Here is a 26,790-nt window from a genome sequence, read left to right as displayed (position 1 = left end):
ATTTCACGCACGATCCCTTGAAGATATTAAACGTGCACTATGTAACTTTTCTGGAGGAGGGCATGCTACCTTTACCTGACAAATCCAGAATGATATATCTCTGTATTTTTATATAGATTAATACCACATCTTCCTAAAGTATTGAAGTGTGTATTCTGGATCCCAAGCAAACGCTACCTGCTTGTCTTCATGGAGATGTTATTACATCGTCCGAAATGTTCCACAGTATCACAGTACCACAGTAGACATCAGCTACACGTGTATTGCTGGGTTTAAGCATTCTGCAGCTCAATAATATTTAATACAGATGGGAGCAGGCAAAATGAATATTCTTAAATGGTGATTTCTATTGTATTAATAGGTCGAGGCACTAATAGAAAAGATCAGGCTCAACATTTGTGAATTTAGATATGAAGATAGATATGTCATTGCAAAGTACAAGGTTGTATCTAGCCCCTCATCTGAGAGTATGATATCACATTCTGAAAACCCATATGGAGACAAGCAGGTGACATCACCTACACCCAGCAAAGTCACAGGTCAGATCTGTGGAGATGTAATACGAATTAAAGTACAAATACATGTTTCTAAAGGCATTTCTGAGCAACAGCTGTAATTGGATAATACATTTAAGATAAACAAGTTTAATGCCTGACTGTGGAACATTGCTGGAAAAATACCACCCAGAAAGTTTATAGTCTTTCCTGCCTTTGTTTGCTGCCATTAAACACATCTTGTACCTTACACTGAAAACATGTATTCTTGTAATGGCTTCACATATTCTGCAGCTCCATAGTAACAACTATAGAGACAAGATGGTGGCAGACCTTACTAATTACTATTCCTGTGCAGACCAGTGTGATAATAAACAGTGGGTGTTCGTTTGATGAACTGCCTTGGTCTGTAGGAAACATACTGTATTGGACATGGGGACATTCATTGTATTTTACTGCTAATGTCAGTGATGAACTGTTAATAATGCAATCATAATGAATTGTGCATTTAAATGTGTTCACCTGCCCAGGGACTGGAGATGGAAGCAGCAGTAGCTAAATCTGGTACAAATCATCTTTTATTTGTAAGATTAATCAATTTGTACATGATCCCTGACAAATAAAGAATAAAAGAAATAATGATGACCCCATACAATTAATACACATGATCCATTTTTTATTTACAGTTACATTTTATCAGTCACATTAAAATAGTTTATTCTACATCACATACAAAAGAACAGTGACATGAAAAACAGACGCACAGGAGCCATGAGGAGTTGAGTTGAAGTCAAGTTTAAGAATAGTTTAGAAGGTGAAAGTGCTTTGGTTTTCATTGATCTGGAATGCATAACCGTCTGTGGTGACTTCAGGGGCCACGTTTGGTACCTCCTCTTCCTGTAAGGACACAAGAATAGGGCAAGTTGGTGATCGGAAAGATTTTTTATCTGTAAAAAAGGTGTTTCATCACAGTAGGAATGTGTGTTTTTCAATGTGGTTTTCAGCAATAAGCTCGCCATTTAAAAGTGACAGTATGCAACTTTCTGGAGACAACTGCATGATTCCATGGAAAAAGATAAAACAAACTTCAGAATATTCTCCATGAGATTGAAGCCAGATTATAGCTAAAATTAAGGTGAGCAGATTAAGATGCCTATATTCAAAACACTGACAATATTATCCATATCTTATATAACATTCACAATAGTCTAAATTTAAATAGTGCATAACCTTCAAAAAAGTACCTTGTAAATTTCAAAATAATAATGGTATAAAGTGATTTTTTCAGTTTTGTAGGAAATATTTACACCAACTGATTTTAGTTTGTCAATATTGCCCAACCCGATCCAAAACAGACATGTTTTAATGTGATACTACGAAGCATTCCAGGCAATGCTACAACATCCATGGAGACAAACTGGTGGCAGATTCCCTTACAGAAGTTATAGTGCTGCTCCTTTAAGAAACCCACCTCTCCAGAGAAGTATTTTTCTATGATGTTCAGAGCAGCTTTGTAGACCATCTCATTCTCGTGTGACTGCAGCGCCTCGATCCGGTCCAGTCCTCCACACTCTTCAATCATTAGACTCAATTTGTCAGACTCGTTAATCTTTTCTCCGGCCTGTAATGAAAAGATATACAGATAACTATCCAAAGTCAATAATACTTATTTCACTAAAAACAATTAAAGTGCATATGACAAATTGTGAATACTAGTCAGGATGTTTTGTAAAATCTTGATGTCAGTGTAAATGAGTAGTCCAAGTTTGGCAATTTTTGTGAAATTTGTTATTTTACTTCCTGGTTGGACACAGGCAGAAGACATATGCATAGAGTTAATTCCATAATTGAGTTGAGTCAACTATTGTTTAATTTAGACAAGTTTTGGCCTTTAACATTATGATTGACTAATACAAAGAAATGACAACACCTTTATTTTTGTTAAATCATTGTTTAATCTGTCAGAAGTGTTCCCTGTGCATAAATAGTCCCTGCATGCTGTTAGATGCAGTTTTTGATGTTGCCCACATGGGTAGAGGCATTCCATTTTAGAACTTGCTGACAATTCTTGTATTTTTGTACTTTTCTTCTAAAAACTTTTTTCACAAATTGCCACTTAACTGATGCAAAACCATGATGAGCATTTACTACACATACTACCTCACCAAACCAGGTACTTTGAGAAACATGAACAAGAAACATTTTACAGAATAGCAGGACAGCATTTGATGTTCTTACCATGAAGATGTTGGTGATGGCATCCAGAATGACCAGCACAGTTTTGCTGTCCTTAGAGGAGAGAAGGTTGAGCAGAGGCTCCAGTACATTGGCTTGCACGAGGTAAACCACCTGTTGAATAGTGCCTCCACTGGTGAAGTTTGTCACAGCCCACACAGCCTCTTTCTGGGTTTTGTAGTCACCCTGAACAGATATTGAAGATTAGAGATCACATCAAGACAATTTCTAACAAATTTGCACTGTTTAGTATCTTCATGTCAGCACTTAGTATTACTGCAGAATATTTATTCAAACCCACCTTGTGCAGGACCTCCACCAGGTAGGGCACCACACCAGAATTGATGACCTCCTGGATCTGTGTGTCCTTCCCTGCAGTGATGTTGGAGAGGGTCCAGGCCGCCTCCTTCTGGATATTGGCCTTGTTGTGTCGTAGCAGCTGGGGAAACATGGCCAGAACTCCGGCGTCCAGCACAGACTGGGTCTGCTCATCTGTGCCTGTTACAATGTTCCCAATGGCACGCAAGGAGGGAGTCTGAAAGGAGGGGAAAAAAGGATTAACATTTGAATACAGTTTTAACCTCTGAAGTCTTGCCAAGCATTTGTATGCATCCTAACAATGGCAATAGTCTTCATAGCTCAACTTTTGAATAATATCGCAACTTAATCCACTACCATGCTTTATTAGAATACCATTTAGTATAATGGCATAATAAAAAAAACATAATGTAAAGACTTGATACCCAATTACAACATTTTCTAAACAAAGAAACTGAACACAATACTCCTACCCACCAAATATGTAGAGCTTTTCCAGGTGCATTGCATTTTATGCATTATTCACTCTGCAAGATTAATTGATTATTTCCATGTTTGTATGATACTGTAAAATCCCCAATTCAAAATGGCAAGTCCCAACATCTCAAAATTCAACAATTTTACTATAATGTCAACGAAAAAGGGTATTTAAGCTGTTGCAAAGAAAAAAAGTTTGACTGCAGGGTCCCATTCTGTCTGCTTCAAATCTTGACAGCCACAATCATAGATTTCATATGGTTATGTGCAACATTTTGACAGATTCTTCCCATTCTAAAATATATACTTTTATTAAATATATTTTCAACCATTCAGTGACCCATGGATACATACAATGACAGTAAGTTCTCCGGAGCCCAGCAGCTTGACCAGGCGGGTAATGATGCCTGTCTGCACCACCACCTCGATGCGGTCGTTGGAGCCGTCTGTGAGGTAGGACAGTGCCCAGCAGGCATCGGCCAGCACCTCCTTGTCGTCATGGTGGAGCAGGCGCACTAGGGAGGGGAGGATCTGCTGCACTGCGCTGATGGGTGGAGAAGGGTTCTTGTTCCGGCACAGGTTCGACAGGGTCCATGTCACATTCCTCAGGTAGTCCCTCTGTGAGAGATGTGTACAGGAAAGACAGCTTTAGGTTACAATGCACTTTAGTGGACATATTAGGAAAATAGCTGAAAATTATGTCATATATGGCAAACTTTGATTTTGAGAAATGGGTGAAACAAAACTAAGAATACAGTTTACTTGAATAATAAACTTTAGTACATTAGTTATTACTCGTACATATTAGAATTTTTTTTAATCTACGCTCATCATCTATTAAAAAAAAAAAAAACACAACTAAAACAATGTAATTGGTTACAAACATATCCAATCTCTTCAAACTGTGTGAACTGAATACCTACTTATCCTGTGTTTACAACTAGACAATGCACTAGTTCAGCAATATATTATGTATATTTTAGAAATTGTAAAAAATGTGGTTTGTACTCCTGCCTCTTAAAAATAAGATGCAAAAAAGTTACAAATCTCAATGACTCAATAGCTGTAGTAAGTGCCTCCTAAATTTTATAATTTTTTTTTGCAGGCAAAGGCATAGTTGCTTATTAGAGGGTGATTGATTTGACAATAGCAGATTACTCACATTAATATCATTGAGGTCTGGAACGGCTAAGAGAGAGAGCAGAGGGGCCACAGCTCCGTGTTTGATAACCCGGTCTCTGAGGGCTGAACCATCACCTAAGCAAAAGAACATCAACATTTAACCACTTGTACTTTGACAAATGAGATATTAAAAGGGTAGAGATTACATGGCTTCCGTTTCTGTAGCAACTGCAACAATGTCTGTTACTATAGGTTACCACTGCGACAAGCTCTAGCCTTTAGAATACCTCGTTGTTCTAATGAAACATCATCCAACAACTATATTTCCCCCATCAAGAATCAATATGCACATGACCATTTATAACTTGGTCTTTACTTCACGCCTATTGCTATAAAAGAAGTCATCTTAATATTTGTATATTTTAGGTAATAAAGTATAAATAGAAAAAAGGGCCAATTATCAAAGTATTCCAGACAAATTTCTAATTATAATTTCACATTTCTAAGTCCAGCTACTCTTTAGATATCACTATAGGTTACCATGGCAACTATCTCCAGCCTTTACCAATGCCTCATTGTTCTGACAAATGAAATCTTATTAAAAACATGGTCCAACTTACCGGCTATATTTCCCAGAGCCCACACGGCCTGCTCGCTGATGTGCCTGTGAGGGGAGGTGATCAGGCCGATGAAGGCTTGAATGGCCCCTCCCTCTACCACAGCGGCGGTTTGGTCGGATGTTCCAGAGGCGATGTTGGTCAGGGCCCAGGACGCCTCAAACTGAATGGGAGGGCAGTCAGAGAGGGCAAGGAATGACACAAACTTTGGGATGAGTCCGGCACTGATCATCTGGTTGATGGGAGGGTTACGATCGCGGGACAGCAGCTTTCTGGAAATCATAACAAACATAGTAGAGCTGAACGATTTGGGAAAAGCATTGTGATTTGCAATTTGAACAGAATTGTACTATTAAAACAAAGTTCAGTCTTTTTGTCAATTCTTCTGTGTCTGGATTGGACATGTTTGTACTGATCTAAAAACTACAGGGTTAGCAGTTTTATGCAAAAGATGGGATATTTTGTCATTTGTGGAGGAAATTAATTCAAAATTGCGATTCGTCAAAGACATTCAATTTCTTGAAATTGTATAACTTTGCAAACAAAATGATAAAGTTGTTGAATTACAAGACTGTCACTGCAGCTTTACCTTGCGGCTTGTGTGGCTTGGAGCTGGGTATCAGAGTTGTCACTATTGACCCCGGCAACAATCTCTTCTACAGTCCATTGTCGGGCAGCCTGCAAAATGAGAATTTTGTTGAAATATTTAAAGAAGAAATAAAAATATTGCCAAGTTTTTGTGGGATTCAGTCACATGACCTTCCCATTAAAACTATCATTTCAACTATTGAAAGAGGGAGACTTTTTGTTTAGAATTAGTTGCTGTAGAAATGGACACCCTTGGATGGTGGATATGTACATACTTGAACTAATAAAAATATTTAACTCAAAAGGGTAAGCATTTTGCAGTTTGTTTACTCTTATAAAAATACTTAAGTAAAACCGATTCCTAGTCTGTAGTGCAATGGGATTCAGGAAAATGAAGTTAGGACATTTGCCAAAGCAATTAATAATTTAAAATAATTGTGCCAAAAGTCCTCAAATTGGCACCTATAAACAGAAAACTAAAACTTTCACTATATAACAACTTCTAAGTAGGGCGGGGCTTGCCATTTTATCATACATGTTAGGAACATATAACTACACTATTGCTTAAAGCATATCCCAAATCCATTTCTTCACTTCCATCCATTGTATAGATGTGCAGTAGAGCAATAATACTTGTACACTGACCTGAACATTCTGGCTCTTTTCTTGCAGAGGAGAAGTGGCCTCGTCAGGAAATGAAGCCACATTTCTCCTTTTGAACATCTGATCATCTTTCTTCGCTTTACGCAGCTCCACGCTGCCTTCTACTCTCCTACGGCGAAGTTCCTGAAAAAGTCATTATAAAACAATTTAGGATTAGAAAGATACTGCTTTGCGAAACTCAGATTTAAAATAACCATAAAAACTTACTGCAACATCTTTGCCTTTGTTCTTGAACTGGGTGAGGCGCTGTGCGTTCTCAGACATTTTGAAGAGGTTAAAATTAGATCTTGAGGTAATGAGTCTCTAAAATTATGGAATAGATGAGAAGAATGGCAAAAGATTAGCTAGTATCGCGTGGCTTCAGTGTGCGCGATCGAATGACACCCGTCAAAAAGCCTCGGATTTCACCCTAAAATAACGCTAAGATTACGCTAAGTAGCACTTATATCTGAAACCCCAATATATAAAAAACATCTATACTTATATGTCAAAAAATAACTAAATGTTACGCATATAAAAACTAATGTAAACAAGTTTTAAAAAGGTCTTACCCTGAGCTCAGGCTAAAAGTAGTGGCGTACAGAAAGAGCCGCACAGACCTTTAAATTCCTGGCACACTGCTCTCTGATTGGACCGTTCGAGTCAAAACGTCCAAACGCGTGCGCTGATTGGCTCGTTCAAAAGATTCAAGCGGCCAACGGGAATCTCGCTGTCTCATCGCGAGAACTCGGCGTGTTTACACAAATCTGACTCAGGATCAGTCTGCAGGTTTTAACTTTGAAATATCGAGCAATAAAGCTGATCCTGGGTCAGTTTAGTGCTACAGCGTGGTATACAACGTGGTATGGCTTTGCAGTTCAAAAATCCTGGTCAATTTTGCAGTAGTAAAGCGAATATAACACGATGTTTAATTTGGAAAAGCACATAATGAAACCTTTACCATACACTATTAGTTCATTTGATTGATGTGACATTTTATATTTAACACTTATTTAGTCCTGGAATCAATGTCTCTTTTACAGGGAACTCTTGCAGTAGACTACAATAGTTTGGGAATATTCATGATTGCATCTAGCAGTGATATTTTTCTTGCATAAACATGTGGGTTTCTTAATAACAAAATGGGATGCACTTCATAAGGTCAAAACTCCCTGGTGTCTTGTAAATCATTGTAGCTTTTTATGCTATTAATTTGGTTAGTAATTGAGCCAAACTAACAATTGGTATTTAAATAGATGCATTCTTTGCTCAAGTTGCTCTTCAGATAAATTCATATTATTGTGAAGATCTCCACAAAATGCAAAAGATGGTTTTGAGATGCACTTGTAGTCTGTTTCAACTAATTGTCCTATTTTTCTACTAACATGAATGAAAACTACAAGGACATAACAGCACTGCATCTCCCGGTCTGATTGGCCAAAGCTCAGAGAATATGTGCACTGCCTTTTAAAACTACTTAACCTTTAAACTGTAACTTTATAAGTTTGATGCAAAGGAAATCTAAAATGCTGCTAAAATTATAAGACAGTACAGCAACTAGTATGTTGAGAATATTTTTTGGTAAAAATTTGGCTGGACTACTTGGATTTGGAGTTGAGCAAGCCTACATTATTAGCTATGTAACTTGTACTTCTACTTGAGGACTGCAATTCTCTTCCCGCGACTGTTATTCATGGTTTTCAAAATAAATTACAGTGCTTTGTTTTGAATTGTTAATTGTTATGAAAACAGTTTTTTGTTTTTTTTTGCATCACTCTAAAACTCATGGATTGATAAATGCATAGAAAAAAAGACAATGAGAATAAACACACACATTTATAGACATATTTTAATTTATAAACCAAAGAGTTGTAGCCATAGAAAATGAGTGAACTGTACAGTCTGTGTCCAACAGGTTTTGAAATGGATGGTCATCATAATGTCACAAAAAAGTGTGTATTTTTTACATGTATTCAATTCCATTATATACATCAATATTTCTTCAGCGGTGATACAAAAAGGAGGAGAGTCATTTTAACAACTTCAAATTGCCTTCTTGAGTCTGCCACTACCACTAAAACTATTCTTTCACAATAGCTTATTTTAGTGCGCTCTTTCAGTCTTCAAGTGCCGCTTCTTGATCCCCATTTTGAACATGATCACCACAAAAATGACGCGAAAATGAGTCTTCTTCCATGATGGAGATTGTACGATTACGTTAGGCCCAAAGATAGCTCCAAAAAGGTCCCGAAATGTGCAGAGCAGATAGGGTAGGCTCCGTAAAAGTTCAGGAAAAATAGTCCGGTGTATTACGTTTGAGCAGAAGACTGGAGCTTGTTGTTATGGGACCTACAGAATGTGGAGAGAGGGAGAGTTGAGGTTTTATGGTGACGTTATTGCTCACACCTCAAAATGCAGAGACAAGAAAAAAATAGATACATGAAATATTGTTTATTTGGCAACATAAGTAGTAGAGTTATGAATGATGGAAAGTTAAACAGGTTGAATAGACCATTAGAAATCTCTCTAAAACAATAGTGTTATATATAATTAAATGTATTTTTATGGAATGCGTTAGTGGCTTCTAGTAGGAAAACCTGACTACAATTGTAATCTGTTGTGAGTGGTTACTATTCCAAGGTAAATGACAACCATTTACAATCCATTAACATGTTGTCAAGTTTTTAGCACAAAATTCTAGGCATTAAGTAAAAATCATCTTGGGGGGCCTCACACTACATATTGTCTTATGAAAAATGCATATTAGACTTTGTAGGGGCCTCTCCCTGCACTGGGCCCTGGGTAAACAGTACCCTTTACTCCCTCTGTCCGACGCCCCTGCTTGTTGCCATCAACAATTTGAAGGGCACCGTTTAACTTTTCTAGTGGAGGATTTGTCATCAGCTTGTCTCATGAAAATGTTGTTGCCTTGAATGTTCCACAGTATGGTATTGCGGGGATTCAGATGACATCACAACATTCTATAAGCCAACAGTGGTGGAAATAGTACTCAGTTTTGTTACTTAAGTAAAAGTACAGGTACAGGAGTAAAAGTATCACATGAAAAAAAAACAAAATAAAAACTTAAAAGTATTAAAATCTGCACAAAATACTATTACTCTAAGTACATTTTTAAATGGGCACTTTGAGATCTAATAAAGCGTCAAATGGAATGATTTTGATCAAGATTAGTCCAGAGTTTTGTTCAACAAAAACAACTGAATAATTTTTCCTGTTTTTATTTGTTCAAACTATGAACATGTTAAAAATAAACCTACAGCCATTTCAGCAGGTCTCATGTACTAATAAAAACACTTTTACTTTTCAGTCCTGTTCAAAAATGTAGTGGCATAGAAAGTACAGATACCTGCTCTCAAATGTAGTGACATAAAAGTAAAAAGTATCCACTTCAAATATTAGTTAAGTAAAGAACAGATACCTAAATTTTTACTGAAGTACAGTACTTTACTACTTTTACTTTGTTACATTCCACCACTGTAAGCCAATAATATTTAGTAGATATCGGGGTCTAGTCTAATTTCTAGGGTCTAGTCACTATTAGAAATGATCAGGTTCAATATATGTGTATTTACCTTTTGGATATTTCAAGTACAGTGTAAACAATTGGGAAATCTGTCTCTTCTCCCATTTGGGATTAAGCCATCATCACATTTAGAACCTGAAAACCAACACCTTTCATTTACTTCATTTACAAGTGTTATGCTATACTGTGAAACATTTCAGGCAAAACATCTCCATGGAGAAAAGGTTTTGAATTGTCCACCTAAAAACATACATAATACATCTTTAACCTTAACACATCATCTATATGATTACTCATTTGCTCTATAAACTGTAGAGACATCAGTGACTTATTGGTTAGTTGGAGCATTTGCCTACCAACCTGAAGGTCAACTGTTCGATGCCAGCTCAAACTAGTGCATACTACCATCCTTGGGCAAAATACTCCATCCACCTCTCTCTATGTATGAATGTGTTGTGCAAAATGTGTTAGTCTGTCCCAAGGCAGCTGCTGTCATTAAAAGCTGAAAGTCAAATGAGGAGTGAATGAGTAATGCATGGAATTTTAAAGCATCTAGTTGCCATATATGAATTATTATTATCATACAGTCTACACCTCTGTTGCCAAAATTTCCAGATTTTTACTTCTACAGCCATGTCAGAGTAACTCATAAGGAATGCCTTTATTCAATCTGAAACAATGTTAGGTCCATTTCTTTTGTCGGGGTTGTACAATTTCCATATTTTTTTGCATAGGTTTTTTTTTAAAACACTCAAATATAGTCCACTCCGATATCTCACATGATAAAAACTGTACATTTACTACTAAGTAGACAGGAAGTACAAAACGTATCATAAATAGATCTCTTTAATAAAAAAAGAAAATCTGCAGCTTGATATTTATATTAATACAACATAATCCATCGTCAGTCAAAATAAATACAAAATGGGGTCTAAAATGGTTCGACATAGTTTCTGCATTGTGCGATGGAAAAAGCATGTCCCTTGATGGAGATGGTGGTTTACATGGCTGTTTGTGTTTGAATTTGGATATTTCTTTGCTCTTAAGAACTAGAGAGAGAAAGAGAGAGAGAGACCCCCGGATTTCCAGTCCAGACTTCTGCTAGACTGGCCCACCTTAATCAGAATCTGATAATCTGCAACACACAGAAATGGGATGGCATAAATGAAAGGCATGCAGTACCAGGGCACAAGATGACAGACTTAAAAACAAGAGTTAAAGGCGGCATACTATAGGCTCTTTTCACCCTGCCGTCTGGCTAGTTCTGATGCTCTCAAAATCGTCTCTTCCTGCTAGATTCATTCACCATGAAGAATAAGCAACGTCACGCCAAAATAAATCAATATTTAAAGCGCCTATATTACACAATTTCCTGATCTATAATGTTGTTTCCTCCAAAAACACACCTGCTGTTGTATGCAAGGTAACACAGATTGTAGCACTATTTTAACATCTATCAAGACATAACTACCTGCTTTTCTAAACACAGAAGCTTCCACCGGTTAAGTGCTTACATCGGTGTAAAGGTCTTAACATGCTGGCTGTGATATCCATCCGTAACTCGCTGTCAATACTTAAATATTGATTTATATTTGTGCGACTCTGCCAATTCCTCATAAAGTATAAAAGGAGCAAGAAGTCCAATTCCGTACTTTTGAGAGGACCAGAACTAACCAGACGGGGCAATGTGAACAGGGCCCATTCTACAGCTAAAGCAAAACTGAAACACAACTAGTTCATGGGCATGCTTATGGAATGAAAAATGCTAAATAAATAGATATAAATAATAATAATAATAATCATAATAAAGTTTGGGATTGTATGTATTATTAGTGAATAGCTAGACCATTGCATGTGCTAGCAACAAGTTAGTCACATTGCATCAGGCTGACCTTACTAAGCACAGGAGAGTGAAAGCAAAAATATTAAATAAAGAAAATATATAAAAAGTGCATGTTATAAGATAGTTACCAAGTACAGTTCATGCACAAAGCCCATTTGGTTGTGTGGTATGTAGAAGTTGGTTACTATTGGTTACCAGGATGATTATTCCTCTAGTTTTCATAATGCCTCAATGATATCCAACATACAGTTCAAGCAGCCATGACTGACACAGGAACTCTAGGGAGCTGAACATTTTTTTTTATTATTAATTTCCATTTTTTGTAATAAAAATTGTCAAAACATCTACTTTTCTTATCAAAAGAGAATACTTAAAGGCCCTGTACCCATTCATTTGTCATCTATTTGAACAGTTGAGGTCCAAATAAGTCCGCTGCGTACTCCTGCATATAATTATAAAGTCCGATAATCAGGAAGTGCGCAGTTAGCATGCTACTAATTAGCTGTATTGCGCCTGTAAACTATGCATTGGCCTCTGAAAGTTGTGAAAAGCACTTATAAACTCATCACTGTAAATTATTAAGATGCTTGGAATGCATAAGATAAGTGAGGAATAACTTTGGACCACTGCAAACTGTTTAAAATTTGTTTGGTTTTTCAACAGTAAAAATTAGGTACAGCGCCTTTAATGTTACAGAATTCTGGTTTGTGTTAGCTAAGCCTTTCCATTCCCCATATTTAACTGATTTAACTCCATGATTACCTGCTGGCCTTGAAGCCTTTGAGTTTCTGCACAAAGAAGGCCTCCAGGACCTCTGCGCACTGGAAGAAGGGAGTGTCGTTGGGATTGTAGTAGCGGCAGTTGTCGAAGATTTTGGTCACATCAGCCACGAACTCGGTCAGCTTGTGGTAGTGTCGCTTCTGCAGACGGGTTTCCATGGTGGCGAAATCTAAAAGAAAGGGCAAGATGTGAATGAATTCAATGTTTGATTTTGTTTATTCCGTAACTCTGCCAAAGCAAAAAGGGGGAAAGAAGTAGTACCCATTGGTTCCTTGATGACTCTGTAATAGTCGGGTGCATCGTGTGGATCCACTGGTTCTAGGAAAGGCCAGGCCATCTTGTGAGACTGGGGAGGACAAGAAAAAGTTTACTACAAGCCTCTTTTTATTAGAAGTATTGTTTTTACTTTATGTATTTAGTTTGCTCCGTCCAAGTTTAAAGTAAAAAATTATCTTTCCCCTTGCATGCATAAACTGTAAATTTATGCATTCTTGCACAATTATCTATACAAACTACATCACAAGATGGCCACCATGACTTGTGACCCTATTGATTTTAGGGATGAAGTGAATCGATCCAGCTTTTTCAGTTCCGACATCGATCCGTCTTAAAGTGTCTGCCGATACCTGATATTAACCAATACCAGTGCAGTGACTGCAAAACAGGACTTTCCTTAAAACAAAAATAAAACAAGGCTGAACAGATGTGCTGATCTAAAAGTAACTACAGAAGAATTTTTGTCTAAATAAATATATCAGAATATCAGCTGAATAGATATTTGGAAGCCAGCAAATTTTTCAATATCGGCGCCAATATTCAATACCAGTATGAGATCAGTGCATCCCTACCTATTTCATTCATGCTTTGTATGTTAATGATGAAAAGTGGACTCAAAAATATTGAGCGCTTCACATGTGACATTTCACTAAAACACAGCAGCCATAATTATATGTTAATAATTTTACTTCCTGGTTGGACACGGGCAGCAGATGGGACATACGTAGAGGTAATTCCATAACTGTTACGTAGCAACCATCATGTAAACAGGGGCAAAAACTCACCTGATACACACAATAGGCATGTTGAACAGAAATATTGTTTTGCTGACTGCCTTAACTATCAGAAAAAACAACATAAACTGTTCCTGCATTTTCGATGGAGTTTTATAGACGGAGGGGTTTCTTTTTAAAACTCTGTGCTACTTCCTTTTAATTTTAACCTTCATGAACTACGACTTGAACCGGTGTAAAACTATGATAAAGTCTGCCATGTACACTTTAAATACTATATACTAAAAACAGTGACCGTGTTACCTGTAGGGAGCGTAATATTCTCTTAAGCCCCTCGTAGTCTTTGTCTGTGAGTGGAGAGAGAACTGTCATGGCGTCCTCGGTGGACTGGCACTGCGGGCACACGTACACGTCGATGTGGTTGGCCTCGCTCTGGAGGATGCCCACACAGCGCCCATGATACCAGTTCTGACAGCGGTCACAGCCGATGTAGAACCTGTATAGAACAGTACAGAGGAGTGAGCGCCATCAGTGACACACAAGGGTCTAAAGACGGGGTCACAATAGTTTGGTAGTTTGGCAGAAGAGAATTATGTTATGTTTTTAGTTCATTGGCCATAGAAGCTACGAGTAAATAATTTGTAATAATTTAATAACACATTAGATCATGTTATTTATTAAATTTAACAAATGATTACATGTGTAGAATAAATTACAATAAAATGGTACATTCTGTAAAATCATTATAATATTTAAAGGTTCATTATTCAACTCCATGGAGATGTTATTACTTTGGATAAATAGTAAGTATGGCTATAACGGCACTGAACCAATTTCTTGCATTTCTTCAGTTCCAGGTGTTTTTACTTTCCACAGATCTGACCTGTAACTTAGTCTCCATGGATAGATAAAAGCCATACTGTTGAACATTCCAGGCAAAAAGCTACATTTCCAAAAAGACGAGCAGATAGCAGAATGTTTCACGTGAATAGTTACTTAATGAACAATTAATATATTTTCTTTTAATAACAATAAATATGACTAGTTGTTGAACTGGGTATATGATGAAAAAGCATGATTATCCCGATTTCCTCTTATATTCTGTCCCGCAAACACAAAAACAACTCCAACCTCATTCATTTTGAATATAGATATAACGTACTGTGATTCGTCATAGGGGGTCCGGCAGATGCAGTAGAGTTCTTCATTGCTGCTGCTGCTGCCCCCTCCTGTCTCCTGGCCACGTTTACAGTCATTACACACAAAGTCCTCCAGCTTCTTGGCCTCCTTCTCAGTGATGCCCACACACGCGCCGTGGAACCAGTTTGAACACAGGTCACAGCCAATGTAAAACCTGCAAAAAACACAACACTTAAGGTACCTCAAGATACAGATTCTTTGATATTGGCCGTTATCATTACTCGGTACACAAAGAATGAGGAAGGATAAAAAATATTGGTATCTAATATCAGTATCCTTTTTGAACAGATCCAATCAAAATGGAAGAACATTATATGGCCGTTTACACAAACATGTAACTAAGCATTTTATACCCCAGATAAATACATTTTGTTATTATTTTTACAAAAGTGAAAAGTTAATTTGTGACTGTTATTTTAACTTAAAATAAATTTGTAGGCCCTCATATGGGCTTTAAATGAAATATAAGTATCAGCTCAAAAACTCCATATCAGCACATCCCTGATCAAGGTACGTGCATTAGTCTTTAGTGCTGATGGCTGTTATTCTCCTCAACCTGCCCCTCAAGGTCACACACTCTAATATTTCGTTGTTCCGCCTTTAGCTTTGATTACAGCATGCATTCGCTGTGGCATTGTTTTGATAAGCTTCTGCAATGTCACAAAATTTATTTCCATCCAGTGTTGTATTAATTTTTCACCATGATCTTGCATTGATGATGGTAGAGTCTGACCGCTGCACAAAGCCTTCTCCAGCACATCCCAAAGATTCTCAATGGGGTTAAGGTCTGGACTCCATCCATCCATTTTCTTCCGCTTATCCGGGGCCGGGTCGCGGGGGCAGCAGTCTAAGCAGGGACTCCCAGACTTCCCTCACCCCGGACACGTCCTCCAGCCCCTCCGGTGGGATCCCAAGGCGTTCCCAGGCCAGCCGAGAGACATAGTCCCTCCAGCGTGTCCTGGGTCTTCCCCGGGGCCTCCTCCCGGTGGGACATGCCCAGAACACCTCCCTAGGGAGGCGTCCAGGAGGCATCCTGAGCAGATGCCCGAGCCACCTCAACTGGTTCCTCTCAATGTGTAGGAGCAGCGGCTCTACTCTGAGCTCCTCCCGTGTGACCGAGCTCCTCACCCTATCCCTAAGGGTGCGCCCGGCCACTCTGCGGAGGAAGCCCATTTCAGCCGCTTGTATCCGCGACCTTGTCCTTTCGGTCATTACCCAGAGCTCATGACCATAGGTGAGGGTAGGAACGTAGATTGACCGGTAAATCGAGAGCTTCACCTTCTGGCTCAGCTCCTTCACCACAACGGACCGATACAGTGATCGCATCACTGCAGACGCTGCACCGATCCGCCTGTCAATCTCACGCTCCATCCTTCCCTCACTCGTGTACAAGACCCCGAGATACTTGAACTCCTCCACTTGGGGCAGAGACTCACCACCCACCCGGAGAGGGCAAACCACCTTTTTCCGGACGAGAACCATGGCCTCGGATTTGAAGGAACTGATTCTCATCCCAGCCGCTTCACACTCGGCTGCAAACCGCCCCAGTGCCTGCTGCAGGTCCTGGCTCGATGAAGCCATCAGGACAACATCATCTGCAAACAGCAGAGATGAAATCCTGTGGTTCCCGAACCAGACCCCCTCTTGCCCCTGGCTGCGCCTAGAAATTCTGTCCATAAATATAATGAACAGAACCGGTGACAAAGGGCAGCCCTGGCGGAGTCCAACATGCACTGGGAACAGGTCTGACTTACTGCCGGCAATGCGAACACAGCTCCTGCTCCGGTCATACAGGGACCGGACAGCCCTTAGCAAAGGGCCCTGGACCCCATACTCCCGGAGCACCCCCCCAAAGGGCACCACGAGGGACACGGTCGAATGCCTTCTCCAAATCCACAAAACACATGTGGACTGGTTGGGCAAACTCCCATGAACCCTCAAGGACCCGATGGAGAGTATAGAGCTGGTCCAGTGTTCCACGACCAGGACGAAAACCACACTGCTCCGCCTGAATCCGAGGTTCGACTATCGGTCGGATTCTCCTCTCCAGTACCCTAGAATAGACCTTACCGGGAAGGCTGAGGAGTGTGATTCCCCTGTAATTGGAACACACCCTCCGTGGTGGTGGACAATCCATGTGTGAAAATGGTGTCTCATGCTCCCTGAAACACTCTTTCACAATTTCAGCCCGATGAATCCTGGCATTGTCATTTTCGAATATGCCCGTGCCATCAGGGAAGAAAATATCCATTGATGGAATAACCTGGTCATTCAGTATATTCAGGTAGTCAGCTGACCTCATTCTTTGAGCACTGACTGTTGCTGAACTGGAGGAGGCTTGTACCCATTTGCTTAGTTAAATCCAGGTGGTGACTTTTTTTTTGGCCTGGCAGTGTATATACAGGAGAAACAAAAATCAGGTGACATTTTGAGAACTCTCGTCATTCAATAGATAGGCTGTCTTATGTTTTTAATAGTTAATTCTTGTGACAACAGTCCTGATTTTCTGCTTCTGAACCTCATGGATGAAGCACATTGTAGTAAACATACATTGATCTATTTACCAACGTATTCTACTTGTGCTCCTAGAATTTTCAAACAGGGAAAAATAGCTCCCTAATAGGTTTACATGACCTCTAGTTTGACTTACTTGGACTCGTCGTAGGGCGTCTTGCAGATACAGTACAGCTTGTTGTCCTTCTTGTGCTCCTTTGAGGTAGACGACTGCTTCTTCTTCTTCTTGTGTTTGGACGAGCCATGGTCGTGGTCCCGGTGCTTGTCTCTATCCCTGTCTCTGTCCTTGTCTCTGTCTCTGTGTTTGTCCCTGTCTTTGTCTCTGTCACGTTTCTTGTCCTTGTCATGGTGCTTGTACTTGTCTCGGCTGCGGTCCCTCTCCCTGTCCTCTTCCCTTCTGCGTTTGTGTGGTGATGAGGAGGAGGAAGAGGAGGATGGTGGAGCTGGTGGGTGGGGGGCAGTGTGGGAGGGGTGCGTGGAGGGTGCAGGGTGAGTAGATGGGTGAGAGGCGTGAGATGGGTGGGATGGGTGAGATGGGTGAGAGGGGTGGGAGAGGTGAGAGGGGTGGGAAGCTGCTGCTGCTGCTTTAACGGTGGCGGCCTGGGCGATAGCGGCTCGGGCCTTTTCGCGTTCTCTCTGGAGACGTGCGATGTCCCGACGGAGCTCCTCCTGTAAAAGACACAAAACATCATAGAACTGTAGTTACATTCATAACATTACAATTTCATGCACTGCCCTCAGTAAGAATGAAATAGTATTGTTGGAGCACTTTTGCATTTAATGTTACTATTACCACACTGCCAAGTGTGCCCAGATTCTTAGGACTAAAACCAACTTTTTAAAAGGATATATGAAAAGTGGAATTCAATACCCATACACTATTCTTGTTACAGGGTTCCATGCACTGCTAATTTAACTGTATTCACCATATTCCAGCCCCGCCAACCTTTAGTTTTGACTGCTACTGACCCCCCTCTGGTTGTGGTGACATTTAGGTTTGAGCGGGAATTCCATCAATTTCAGTGAGGAACTTAAGAAATGTTTTGCCATTAAAATATGATATACAGTAGGTTGATTTGTGTAAAATGTTCATGTGCACCAACAAGTCAACAATGATTATCTGGGTGAAAACAGCTTTAGATCTGTATAGGAGCTTAAGATAAACTCCTTATTTCTTCAAAGTTTGCCCCTGTGATTTCACCCTTAACACTATGGTGAGTATAAGTATCAGTAGTATTTAAAGAAGTATGAGTGGTACCTGGACTTGCAGCTGTAGCTCTTTGTCCAGCAGAGCTCTCTTCTTCAAGATCTCGGCCTTGAGCTGCTCTTTGTGCTTGTACAGTAGTGCCGTCAGTTTGGAAGCATTCTGCTTGGATCTCTTCTGCTCCACCACCTCCTCCTTCTTCCTCTTCTTAGCTGCCTGTTTCTCGTCCTTCTCGATCTTGTCCAGGAGGAACTTCATCACCTGGTTGCACACGATCATTCTGCAGACACACAATAAAGTTAGTACAACAGTCGGGTTGTAACATACTGTTACTAAGAAAATAGATTGATTAGATTATTATTATAATATTTTTTATGAGTCTGTTGTTGACAAAAATGAAAAGGTACTGTGTTTATACCATGATACAACTGAAAGTATGTTCAGTAATTGTAGGACCACCTACCTCTGGTTCTCTTCCCGTTCAGCAGCAGCCAGAGATTTCTTCTGCTTCAACAGCTCTGCAGCAGAGTTCTTGATGGCCACCTGAAGCAAATCAGTTTATATGGATTTTAGTATGTCTCTCTCTTGAAATAATTCTGTTGTGAATCAACTGTAAAAACATAGAAAGATTTTGAGGTAACCAACTGTGCAATCTAGAGCACTATTGTACACTATGGAGTTGTAGAGGTACAGGCACAAGTAGCAAAATGGCTGCTACAAGTGCATGTTTTTTCAGGCAAAAAACATGTACTTTGTTTTTTGCCTGAAATGTGCAAAAAACTAAGTGCATGTAAATGCCTTGGTTGAGGTTCAAGAATGGAATTGAATATCTGCCCGTAACGGAGAAGAGACTGAAAATAGCACTTATCTTAAAAATATTGTGTATGTGTGACAAAACAAATCTAATTGCGTTATGCAACCTGATGGAGGTTGGGGAAGTCAATGGATGACATCTAGTACCAGTGTGGTATTAGTACATCCACAGTCCGTCAATGTCTCACACCTTGCTGTGTAGTCCGTCCCTGTTGCCAGCTGCCTGTAGGTGGTGCTCTTTATCTCTTTTGCTCTCGCCATGTTTCTTCTTCTTTGGTGGTGTTGGCGTTTGCTGTTGGACTGGCTGCTGCTGCTGCTGGTGCATCCTCTGTAGCTGCTCCTGCACTGTGGGTGGGGCCTGGATCGTCACCATGTTCTGAATAGCTCCCCCCGCGGTCTGGATCTGTATGGGCAGCTGTAGTTTGATCTGCTGCGGTACCGTCCCTCCCTGTTGCTGGGCTTGGGCCTGGATCTGTGCCTGTATCTGGGCGGCCACGTGAGGAGGCAGGGCTGACAGGAGCTGCACGGGCTGTTGGAGGCCTGGGACCGTGATGAGCTGGTGCCGGATGGGGGACTGCACCTGGATCTGGCCTGATACTCCCGGAGGGCTCTGGGGCTGAAATTGCACCTGGAGCTTAGCCTGGACAGGGGGAGACTGGGGGAGGACTTGCGGGGAGGTGGGTGGTTGCGCTTGGCCTGGTTGTTGCAATTGGGGTGGTTGTTGTTGAGGTTGTTGCTGGAAGTGGACTTGGACTGGCCCATGCAGCTGAGGGGTCTGAGAGGGGACTTGTGATGCAGACTGGGACTGGAACTGCGGCTGGACCCGGGTGGGACTCTGAACCAGTGGGAGGGTTTGGTTTTGAAACTGCACCTGAAAAACAAATTAAGACTGTTTTGTTATTTGCTGTATTGTCTGCAGAAAAGTCTGTTTTTGCAATCGATAATACTGAATAAGACATATTGTGCTTGTGTCTTGCTATATAGTTTTAACATAATGCTCCACGATTGTCATAAATTATAGTTATAATTTTGCACATTTGCACATTTCGATAATGCCCTAAAAACATTACAACTGTTTTGATGAATTTGTGGCATAATGCAAGTTTTATTAACCGCATTTATTATTACACACAGACTTATTCCTAGTTGCTGATGTAAAATGTGTGTGAACTCCAGAGGCAGTAAGTGAATTTTAAGGTAGGAATATTGCAGTGGCGTTGAGGAATCAGGTGCGCAAATGAATGCAACGAAAACACAGTATATAACATGGTTAGGTTTTAAATAGTGAATTTAGCATATATATAATGTCTGTCCTTTAAGTGGAATATGGTTTTTAAAATTATTATTATTTCATGTCATAAATAAAAAAAACAACAATTTGTTAAATACATAATGGAGCCTAAATCTGAGAACTTGCTCCTAATTGTGCTAAAAGAGAATTCAGATCGCGCATTAAAAGTAGCCATACCTGAGGATGAACTTGTGTCTGCGTGCTCTGCTGCAGTTGCGGTCTGGGCTGAAACTGAACTCTGACCTGCTGCGGATGGATCTGGCCTTGTTGTGCTTGGGTTTGCAGCTGTTGGATTTGCTGAACTTGGCCAAAATTCTGCACCTGGATCTGAGCTCGGATCTGGGCTGGACCTTGAGTTAGACCCTGAGCCGGGAGGGAGGTGCTGGTCTGGACTTGAAGGTGAGTTTGCCCCACTGTCGTCATGACTGTAGACACTGGAATACCTTTTATGTGCAACGCAACTGAGGAAGCTGGAATTTGTGTGGTAGAAGTTTGAACAGGAATTTGGGAAGTCTGGATGTGGGAAAGCTGAGAGATGGGAATTTTTGCAATTTGGCTTTGCGTGGTTGAAATTTGCGCAACGGAAATTTGGGTAGGGGCTTGGGTTTGCGATACCGGTATATGAGAAACCGGAATTTGGGTTACAGCAAGCTGAGGCGTCGGAATTTGAGAAACGGATAACTGAGACGTGGGAACTAATGTGGTTTGAATTTGGGATACAGGAAGCTGAGAAGATTGGACTGGCGTGGTTGTTACTTTGGAAATTTGGGTAATTTGAGAAGACGGAATTTGATGTGCTTGAATTTGGGATACTGGAATTTGGGAAACTGGAATTCTGGAGACCGGGAGTGGAGAGGTAGGAATTATTGTTCCTTGAATAGGGGATACAGGAAGCTGTGGTGACTGAATTTGTGAAGGAAGTTGAGACTGTTGAATTTGCGTGGTTGTGACTGGGGAAACTTGGGAAATTTGTGAATGTGGAATTTGTTGTTGAATTTGGGCTACAGGAAGAGGGGAAGCTTGGAGTTGAGAGCTGGGAATTAATGCACGTTGAATTGGGGATACGGGGAGCTGAGAAGTTGGAATTTGTGTTGTTGCTACTTGGGACACTTGGGAAATTTGTGAATGCGGAATTTGAATTGGGGAAACGGGAAGTTGTGAGGCTGGAATTTGGGTGACTTGCTGCATGGATGCCCCAGTGGGAAGCTGTACTTTAGGCTGTGGAGTGAGTGACTGTGTGGCAGTGGAGATGGCGAGAGGGGTCGGAACAGGGGCAGGAGCAGGAATAGAAGCCTGAAGAGGGGGCAGGTTGGTGGGCTGAGCGGAGACGATGGCCTGCTGGACTGGCTTGAGTGCTGGAGCCGGAGTTTGGGATGCAGTCCAGGCTTGGGGTGGAGGTGGAGCTCTTTGTTCTGTCAGTACTGAAATGAGATATAGGAGATAGAGATATACAAGTTATGAGGCTGATAGAATGTAAAATATTATTTTAAAATGTGTGTAATCCATAGATTGTCCAGGTAAATTCTAGGGTTGCAGTCCTTTAATCGTTAAGTCGATTAATCGGCCAATGGTCTCGTTGTAATTTGTGCATCTTAAAGTCAGCTGGACAGCTTTGCCTGGAATGTTCCACAATATGGCATTAAACTTATTCATCTCCATAGAGAGAAGGTGATGACACCAGGGCAAGTTACTAGGGAGATCTGTGGAGAGGGGACCACACCCATTCGTAAGAATATATGTTTCCATGTTACTTTTAGCAATAAAAACTCTTGTAGTGGAATAAATGCAGAATAGAGTTAAATGCCATAATGTGAAACTTCCAAGCAAGGCAATAACAACCCCAGAGTAACAAAAAAGTTATAGTGCACCTTTAATTAATCTTCTTGCCCTTTGATAAAAAGTAGTATCATTGTCAGTATATACACTGACAATTATGTAGAATGTCTAAATGTTACATTCTTTTGGTAAGTAACATTATTATTATAAAATGTTATACTATATTATAAAATATGTATACTTCATTCATAATTATTTGTCCACAACTAAACAATTTAAAATCTCACAAAATTACTAGGGAATTGATCTCACAAGCTTGTGTCTGAGAGTCAAGAGCACCAACCGCTCAGCTATGACATCAGACCTTCTGACTGAGTACCGGCCCTACACAGTGGTGCAGTTTTATCAGCCAAATGCTATCACAGCAGATAAAGCATTAGAGTTGTGTAAACATTGCATCACCCTGCTTATTTGAAAATACTTTGAGGCATCAGCTTTTTATATAAAAATCTCAACATTTGATCTTCATACTTGATGCTATATTTGGATTTATTTATTTGCTATAGAAAAGAGGGTGTATCAACTTAGGTACTTATTCAGCTACAACAGTGAAGCAATTTTTTTTTTATTGGTAAAATAATGAAGTAATTACATTACTAGGGTTTAAGACAAAAACAAAGTGAGCAAGCAATATATATTTGGAGTTTACATAACCACATCCACTGCCCTATGTTAGAAAATGTTTTTTTTTTTTCCTGCTAGCAGTTTCAAATAACCAACTTGACACTTTATTAAACACACCCAATATTTCTGAAAACACAGAAACAATACTGGAAAAAAAACAATGACTGACAATGAAGAAAATGTGTGTGTAGACAAAAGCTTGGCTCATAATTTATATCTGATCAATATTTATATATACCTGGTAGGTTTATACTGCAAGAGAACTATATTTTTCAATATAATTTTTTTATTTATCAGTTAAAAAATAAAATGCTATGGATAACTTTAATGCCATACTGTAATAAGATCTTCAGAAAAGGCATATAAGGCATCTTTAACCCATTTTTTTTCACACTTTACTGTGATTGGTTCTAGTCACCTGTCACTCACTCAAAGGATGACGAAGACTGACTAACAGGAGAAGTGGGTGTGGAGAGGTAGCATAAGACCATTGGACTGTCGTAAGAGTCATATCACTATTTCATATAATGCAATGTTACAAATACCATTTTCTTTCAATAAATAAGAATAATCCCATCTAATCTAATTTAAAAAATCATCATTAATTATAATCATAAGTCCACAGTACTTTACCTGGCACTGAGGGCGTTGTAGAAGTGGCGGTAACTGGGGTGACCACAGCACTGGCTCCGGCAGCAAGTAGCGGAGCCTGGACAGAGGCTTGTACCTGGGCTCTGGCTGGAGAGGGGACTGCTACCTGTGTCACTCCCATGACCGGAGTAGAAACTGGGGCAAGAGCTGGAGTAGGGATGGGGGGGACATTCAAAGAGACTGTGGCTGCTGGAGAAGAGGTCACAACCTGGGCAGGACACTTCACTGCAAGGCCTGGGTGTCTTATGGTTGATATTTGGGGCGCAATGTGGGAAGTGAGCTGGGTGGGGCGTACTGGTTGCAAAAGTTCCTGCGGTGGGGTTAGGGCTTGGGTTGGAGGTCTAGTAGATGGTGACGTAGTGTTTAACAATGGTTGCGTGAATGCTGGGGTGGGATTTGGGGGTTGAATCGCTATTGGGGGGACAGTGGGTACAAGTTGTGAGCTCGGTGTCAAAACTTGTGTTGTTGCAGGTAACTGGGTAACTGTCGGAATTGGATTTAGCAAAGGAGCAGGTAGCACCCTCTGCAGCTGGGGTTGCGTAGTAACAGAAGGGGTTGTGGGTAAAATTTGAGGGGCAATTTTTGGCAGAATTGGGGTTGAAGTAATTGGAGGTTGAGCTGGTTGGACTGGAGATGAAATTGGGGTGGGTAGAGGAGCAACCATTTGCGTTTGGGCCAGAGAAGAGGGAGTGGTCTGGACAGGTGCTGGGGGGCGTGGCTGTATGGGCGTAGGGGTTTGGGGAGTGAGTTTGGTGGGTGTCAATGCAGCAGAGGTTGAGGTGGTGGGTGGAGAGGAAGAGGGGGGCAAGGGTGTGAAGAGGAAGCGCTGCACTTGGCCATTGGGCATGGCGGCCTGCATGAGCTGCTGTCCCGGCCCGGGGATGATGGTCACTCCTTGGGGTACGATCTGCAGCTGGCCCTGGGTCTGCCCCTGACCCTGGATCACCACGGTCAGGCCCGGGTTTCCTTCCTGAAAATGGGAAGTGACATAAGAGGTTACAAGTTAAATGTTTCTTGAATGTTTGAATTTGGGCTACACGACATGAGAAACATTTGTAGTCTTACACTTACACCAGGTAGGTCACTTAAGAACACCATCTCACAATAATTATTCAAACATTTAATTTCAATATCAATTTTCTGAACATAAACAATACAGACTTTTAATAATTGCTTATTTTAAAAATATGTAAAGTTTCAGTTCTATACTCTACTCCAGACCACATGGCAGGATTGGCTGCAGACCTCTCAAAAACATAAAAAAAGAGAAAAAGAATCTTGATCTTGATATTAAAATGTGATTAATTAAGAGTTAGAATATTTAGACAAGACTGGGACATTGTGTTATTTGAATTAAAAACTATTTACTAGTCAAACTGAACATTAAGAAAAGCATAGAAATCTAAATTAAGAAGATTACACATAAAACATAATTTACTGAATATTTTAAGTTCCATCACATTTTAATTTTAGTCTTAATAACTTGTCAGACCTAATAGTAAAACATTTAAGCTCTTGCATTTACCTGAGCACTCTGCGTGAGCTGCATGAGCTGGGCCATTGTGAGCTTGACCTGTCCCTGCTGAGGCCTGGGGGTCTGGGGGGCAGTGGACGTCTGTCCTGCAGCTGGGGAGGAAGAGGAAGGAGGGGCCAGCTGAGCTGCTGCCACCTGAGGTTGACCTGATGGACAACATTTTCATTTTAGTATATGTGGATATAAAAGGTCTATAGATTACTTTGAGCCATAAGTCAGAAACGTGTTTTAGCTTGAGCTGTTAGCCCCGCCCACTTAGTCCTTTCTGCTACTGTGATACTGCACCATGACCTGAGATAGTCTCATATAGTGGTTTTTGCATGTTCTCATCAATCTCCATTTACTTCGTGCTTTTTTTTCCCTCACTCTTGAGAATCAACCTGGGATAATGTCAGACTGTTGTTTTCCCATGATTCAAAGCAAACAATGTGGCTGATTGGATGAAAACAGAGGGAACTACATAGACCATGATCCTTTGCTCTATTTCAGTGCAGTCATCATGAACAAATAAGTGTTATTTAGGAAGTTCGTAATTTAATTCTTATTTAACTTGTATAACTTATCACAGCAATGATTCAGAACAAATGTCTTGGAAAGGCATTTTAAAAGGAAAAAGTAGCATACAGTTTATCATGATAATATTGTATGTACCATTGTTACATCCCTAAAATATATAATATATAACTTCTATTTTTTACTCTGAACCTTAAGTCTGCAATAAAGATATTTATCTAGCTCCAGACCTTGTTGAGATACAGCTGGAGTCTTGACCATTGCTCCCCCTGTAGGAGCAGGCGGCTGGGTGAGTGTGCCCGATGGGGTTGGACCTGCTGCCGTAACGGCCTGGAAACACAGCAGAGGAACTTTAGAGTGATACATTTATTGAGCAAAAGTAACATAAAGTAAGCATAAATAAATAAAGACCTGAGGCTGAGCAATGGAAGTGGCACTGGCTCGGAGGTTCATGTTCCCTGTAGTAGGGTGTAATGTGCTGTACGTCCTCAGGTTGGCAGGAGGTCCGGATGGGAATATACTAGTGACTTTCTGGTTATCTGTACAGAACAATGACAAATTTTATAAGTCAGTGTACACTGTAATAGAGAAGGGACTATGGTGTTGTATTTTCATAAATATTTCACTGTAATGGCAAAAAAAGACTGCTTGAAGATTAAATACATTTATAGTTGAGAGATTATATGGGCCAGTCATTCAGGTAGTTCTAGCACAAAAGAAAATTCTGTCAACTGGACATAAGTTTAAGACACTCATTCAAGAGGCTTCTTCAATTTTGACAGGGTTCTGAAAGTCACTGCAAGTATCTGGTCCACCCTAATCCTCCAGTAATCTACAGGAAAAAAGTATTCAGTATCTGTGGCTCCTATGAACCACAAACCCACAGCAGTCAAGCTCCACACACACAAACTTGACTTTGCTTTATCACACCCCTTGTGTA

At 40.3% G+C, this 26,790-nt stretch overlaps 2 protein-coding genes across 2 annotated transcripts in view; both read right to left on the bottom strand.

Moving 5' to 3' along the window:
• Positions 1 to 1,148: 1,148 nt before the first annotated feature.
• kpna2 (karyopherin alpha 2 (RAG cohort 1, importin alpha 1)) lies at positions 1,149 to 7,096 on the bottom strand. The gene is made up of 11 exons (XM_033971286.2): positions 7,066 to 7,096; positions 6,722 to 6,817; positions 6,497 to 6,637; positions 5,853 to 5,941; positions 5,267 to 5,535; positions 4,687 to 4,781; positions 3,879 to 4,142; positions 3,031 to 3,264; positions 2,733 to 2,915; positions 1,966 to 2,115; positions 1,149 to 1,391 (listed from the first exon to the last, which is right to left on the bottom strand). Exons 2-11 carry the CDS (start codon positions 6,776 to 6,778, stop codon positions 1,302 to 1,304), a joined length of 1,572 nt encoding a protein of 523 aa, XP_033827177.1. The 5' UTR covers positions 6,779 to 6,817; positions 7,066 to 7,096; the 3' UTR covers positions 1,149 to 1,301.
• A 1,229-nt stretch (positions 7,097 to 8,325) lies between these two features.
• The window catches only part of LOC117375317 (nucleosome-remodeling factor subunit BPTF-like), a 37,793-nt gene continuing 19,328 nt past the window's right edge, over positions 8,326 to 26,790 (bottom strand). Inside the window, exons 19-32 of the mRNA XM_055223397.1 lie at positions 26,262 to 26,389; positions 26,081 to 26,180; positions 25,329 to 25,483; positions 24,281 to 24,773; positions 21,389 to 21,462; positions 19,592 to 19,987; positions 19,052 to 19,131; positions 18,643 to 18,868; positions 17,521 to 18,053; positions 14,833 to 15,024; positions 13,974 to 14,166; positions 12,922 to 13,006; positions 12,643 to 12,829; positions 8,326 to 8,842 (exon numbers count right to left, since the gene is read on the bottom strand). Coding sequence (XP_055079372.1) covers positions 8,803 to 8,842; positions 12,643 to 12,829; positions 12,922 to 13,006; positions 13,974 to 14,166; positions 14,833 to 15,024; positions 17,521 to 18,053; positions 18,643 to 18,868; positions 19,052 to 19,131; positions 19,592 to 19,987; positions 21,389 to 21,462; positions 24,281 to 24,773; positions 25,329 to 25,483; positions 26,081 to 26,180; positions 26,262 to 26,389 — 2,882 coding nt within the window. The 3' untranslated portion in view covers positions 8,326 to 8,802. The remainder of the gene's footprint in view (positions 8,843 to 12,642; positions 12,830 to 12,921; positions 13,007 to 13,973; positions 14,167 to 14,832; positions 15,025 to 17,520; positions 18,054 to 18,642; positions 18,869 to 19,051; positions 19,132 to 19,591; positions 19,988 to 21,388; positions 21,463 to 24,280; positions 24,774 to 25,328; positions 25,484 to 26,080; positions 26,181 to 26,261; positions 26,390 to 26,790) is intronic.

The sequence above is a fragment of the Periophthalmus magnuspinnatus genome, chromosome 8, assembly GCF_009829125.3.
Source record: "Periophthalmus magnuspinnatus isolate fPerMag1 chromosome 8, fPerMag1.2.pri, whole genome shotgun sequence".
Classification (NCBI taxonomy): domain Eukaryota; kingdom Metazoa; phylum Chordata; class Actinopteri; order Gobiiformes; family Gobiidae; genus Periophthalmus; species Periophthalmus magnuspinnatus.
Note: the sequence above shows the minus strand (reverse complement) of the source record. Positions and strands in the feature narration are given on the sequence as shown.

Coding starts and splice junctions, on each gene's coding strand:
- kpna2 (XM_033971286.2), bottom strand. CDS start 6,778: ATGTCTGAGAACGCACAGCGCCTCACCCAGTTCAAGAACAAAGGCAAA. Junction 4,782..5,266: donor GGCTCTGGGAAATATAGCCG/GTAAGTTGGACC, acceptor TCTTTTGCTTAG/GTGATGGTTCAGCCCTCAGA. Junction 3,265..3,878: donor CCGGAGAACTTACTGTCATT/GTATGTATCCAT, acceptor CCCTCCTTTCAG/ACTCCCTCCTTGCGTGCCAT.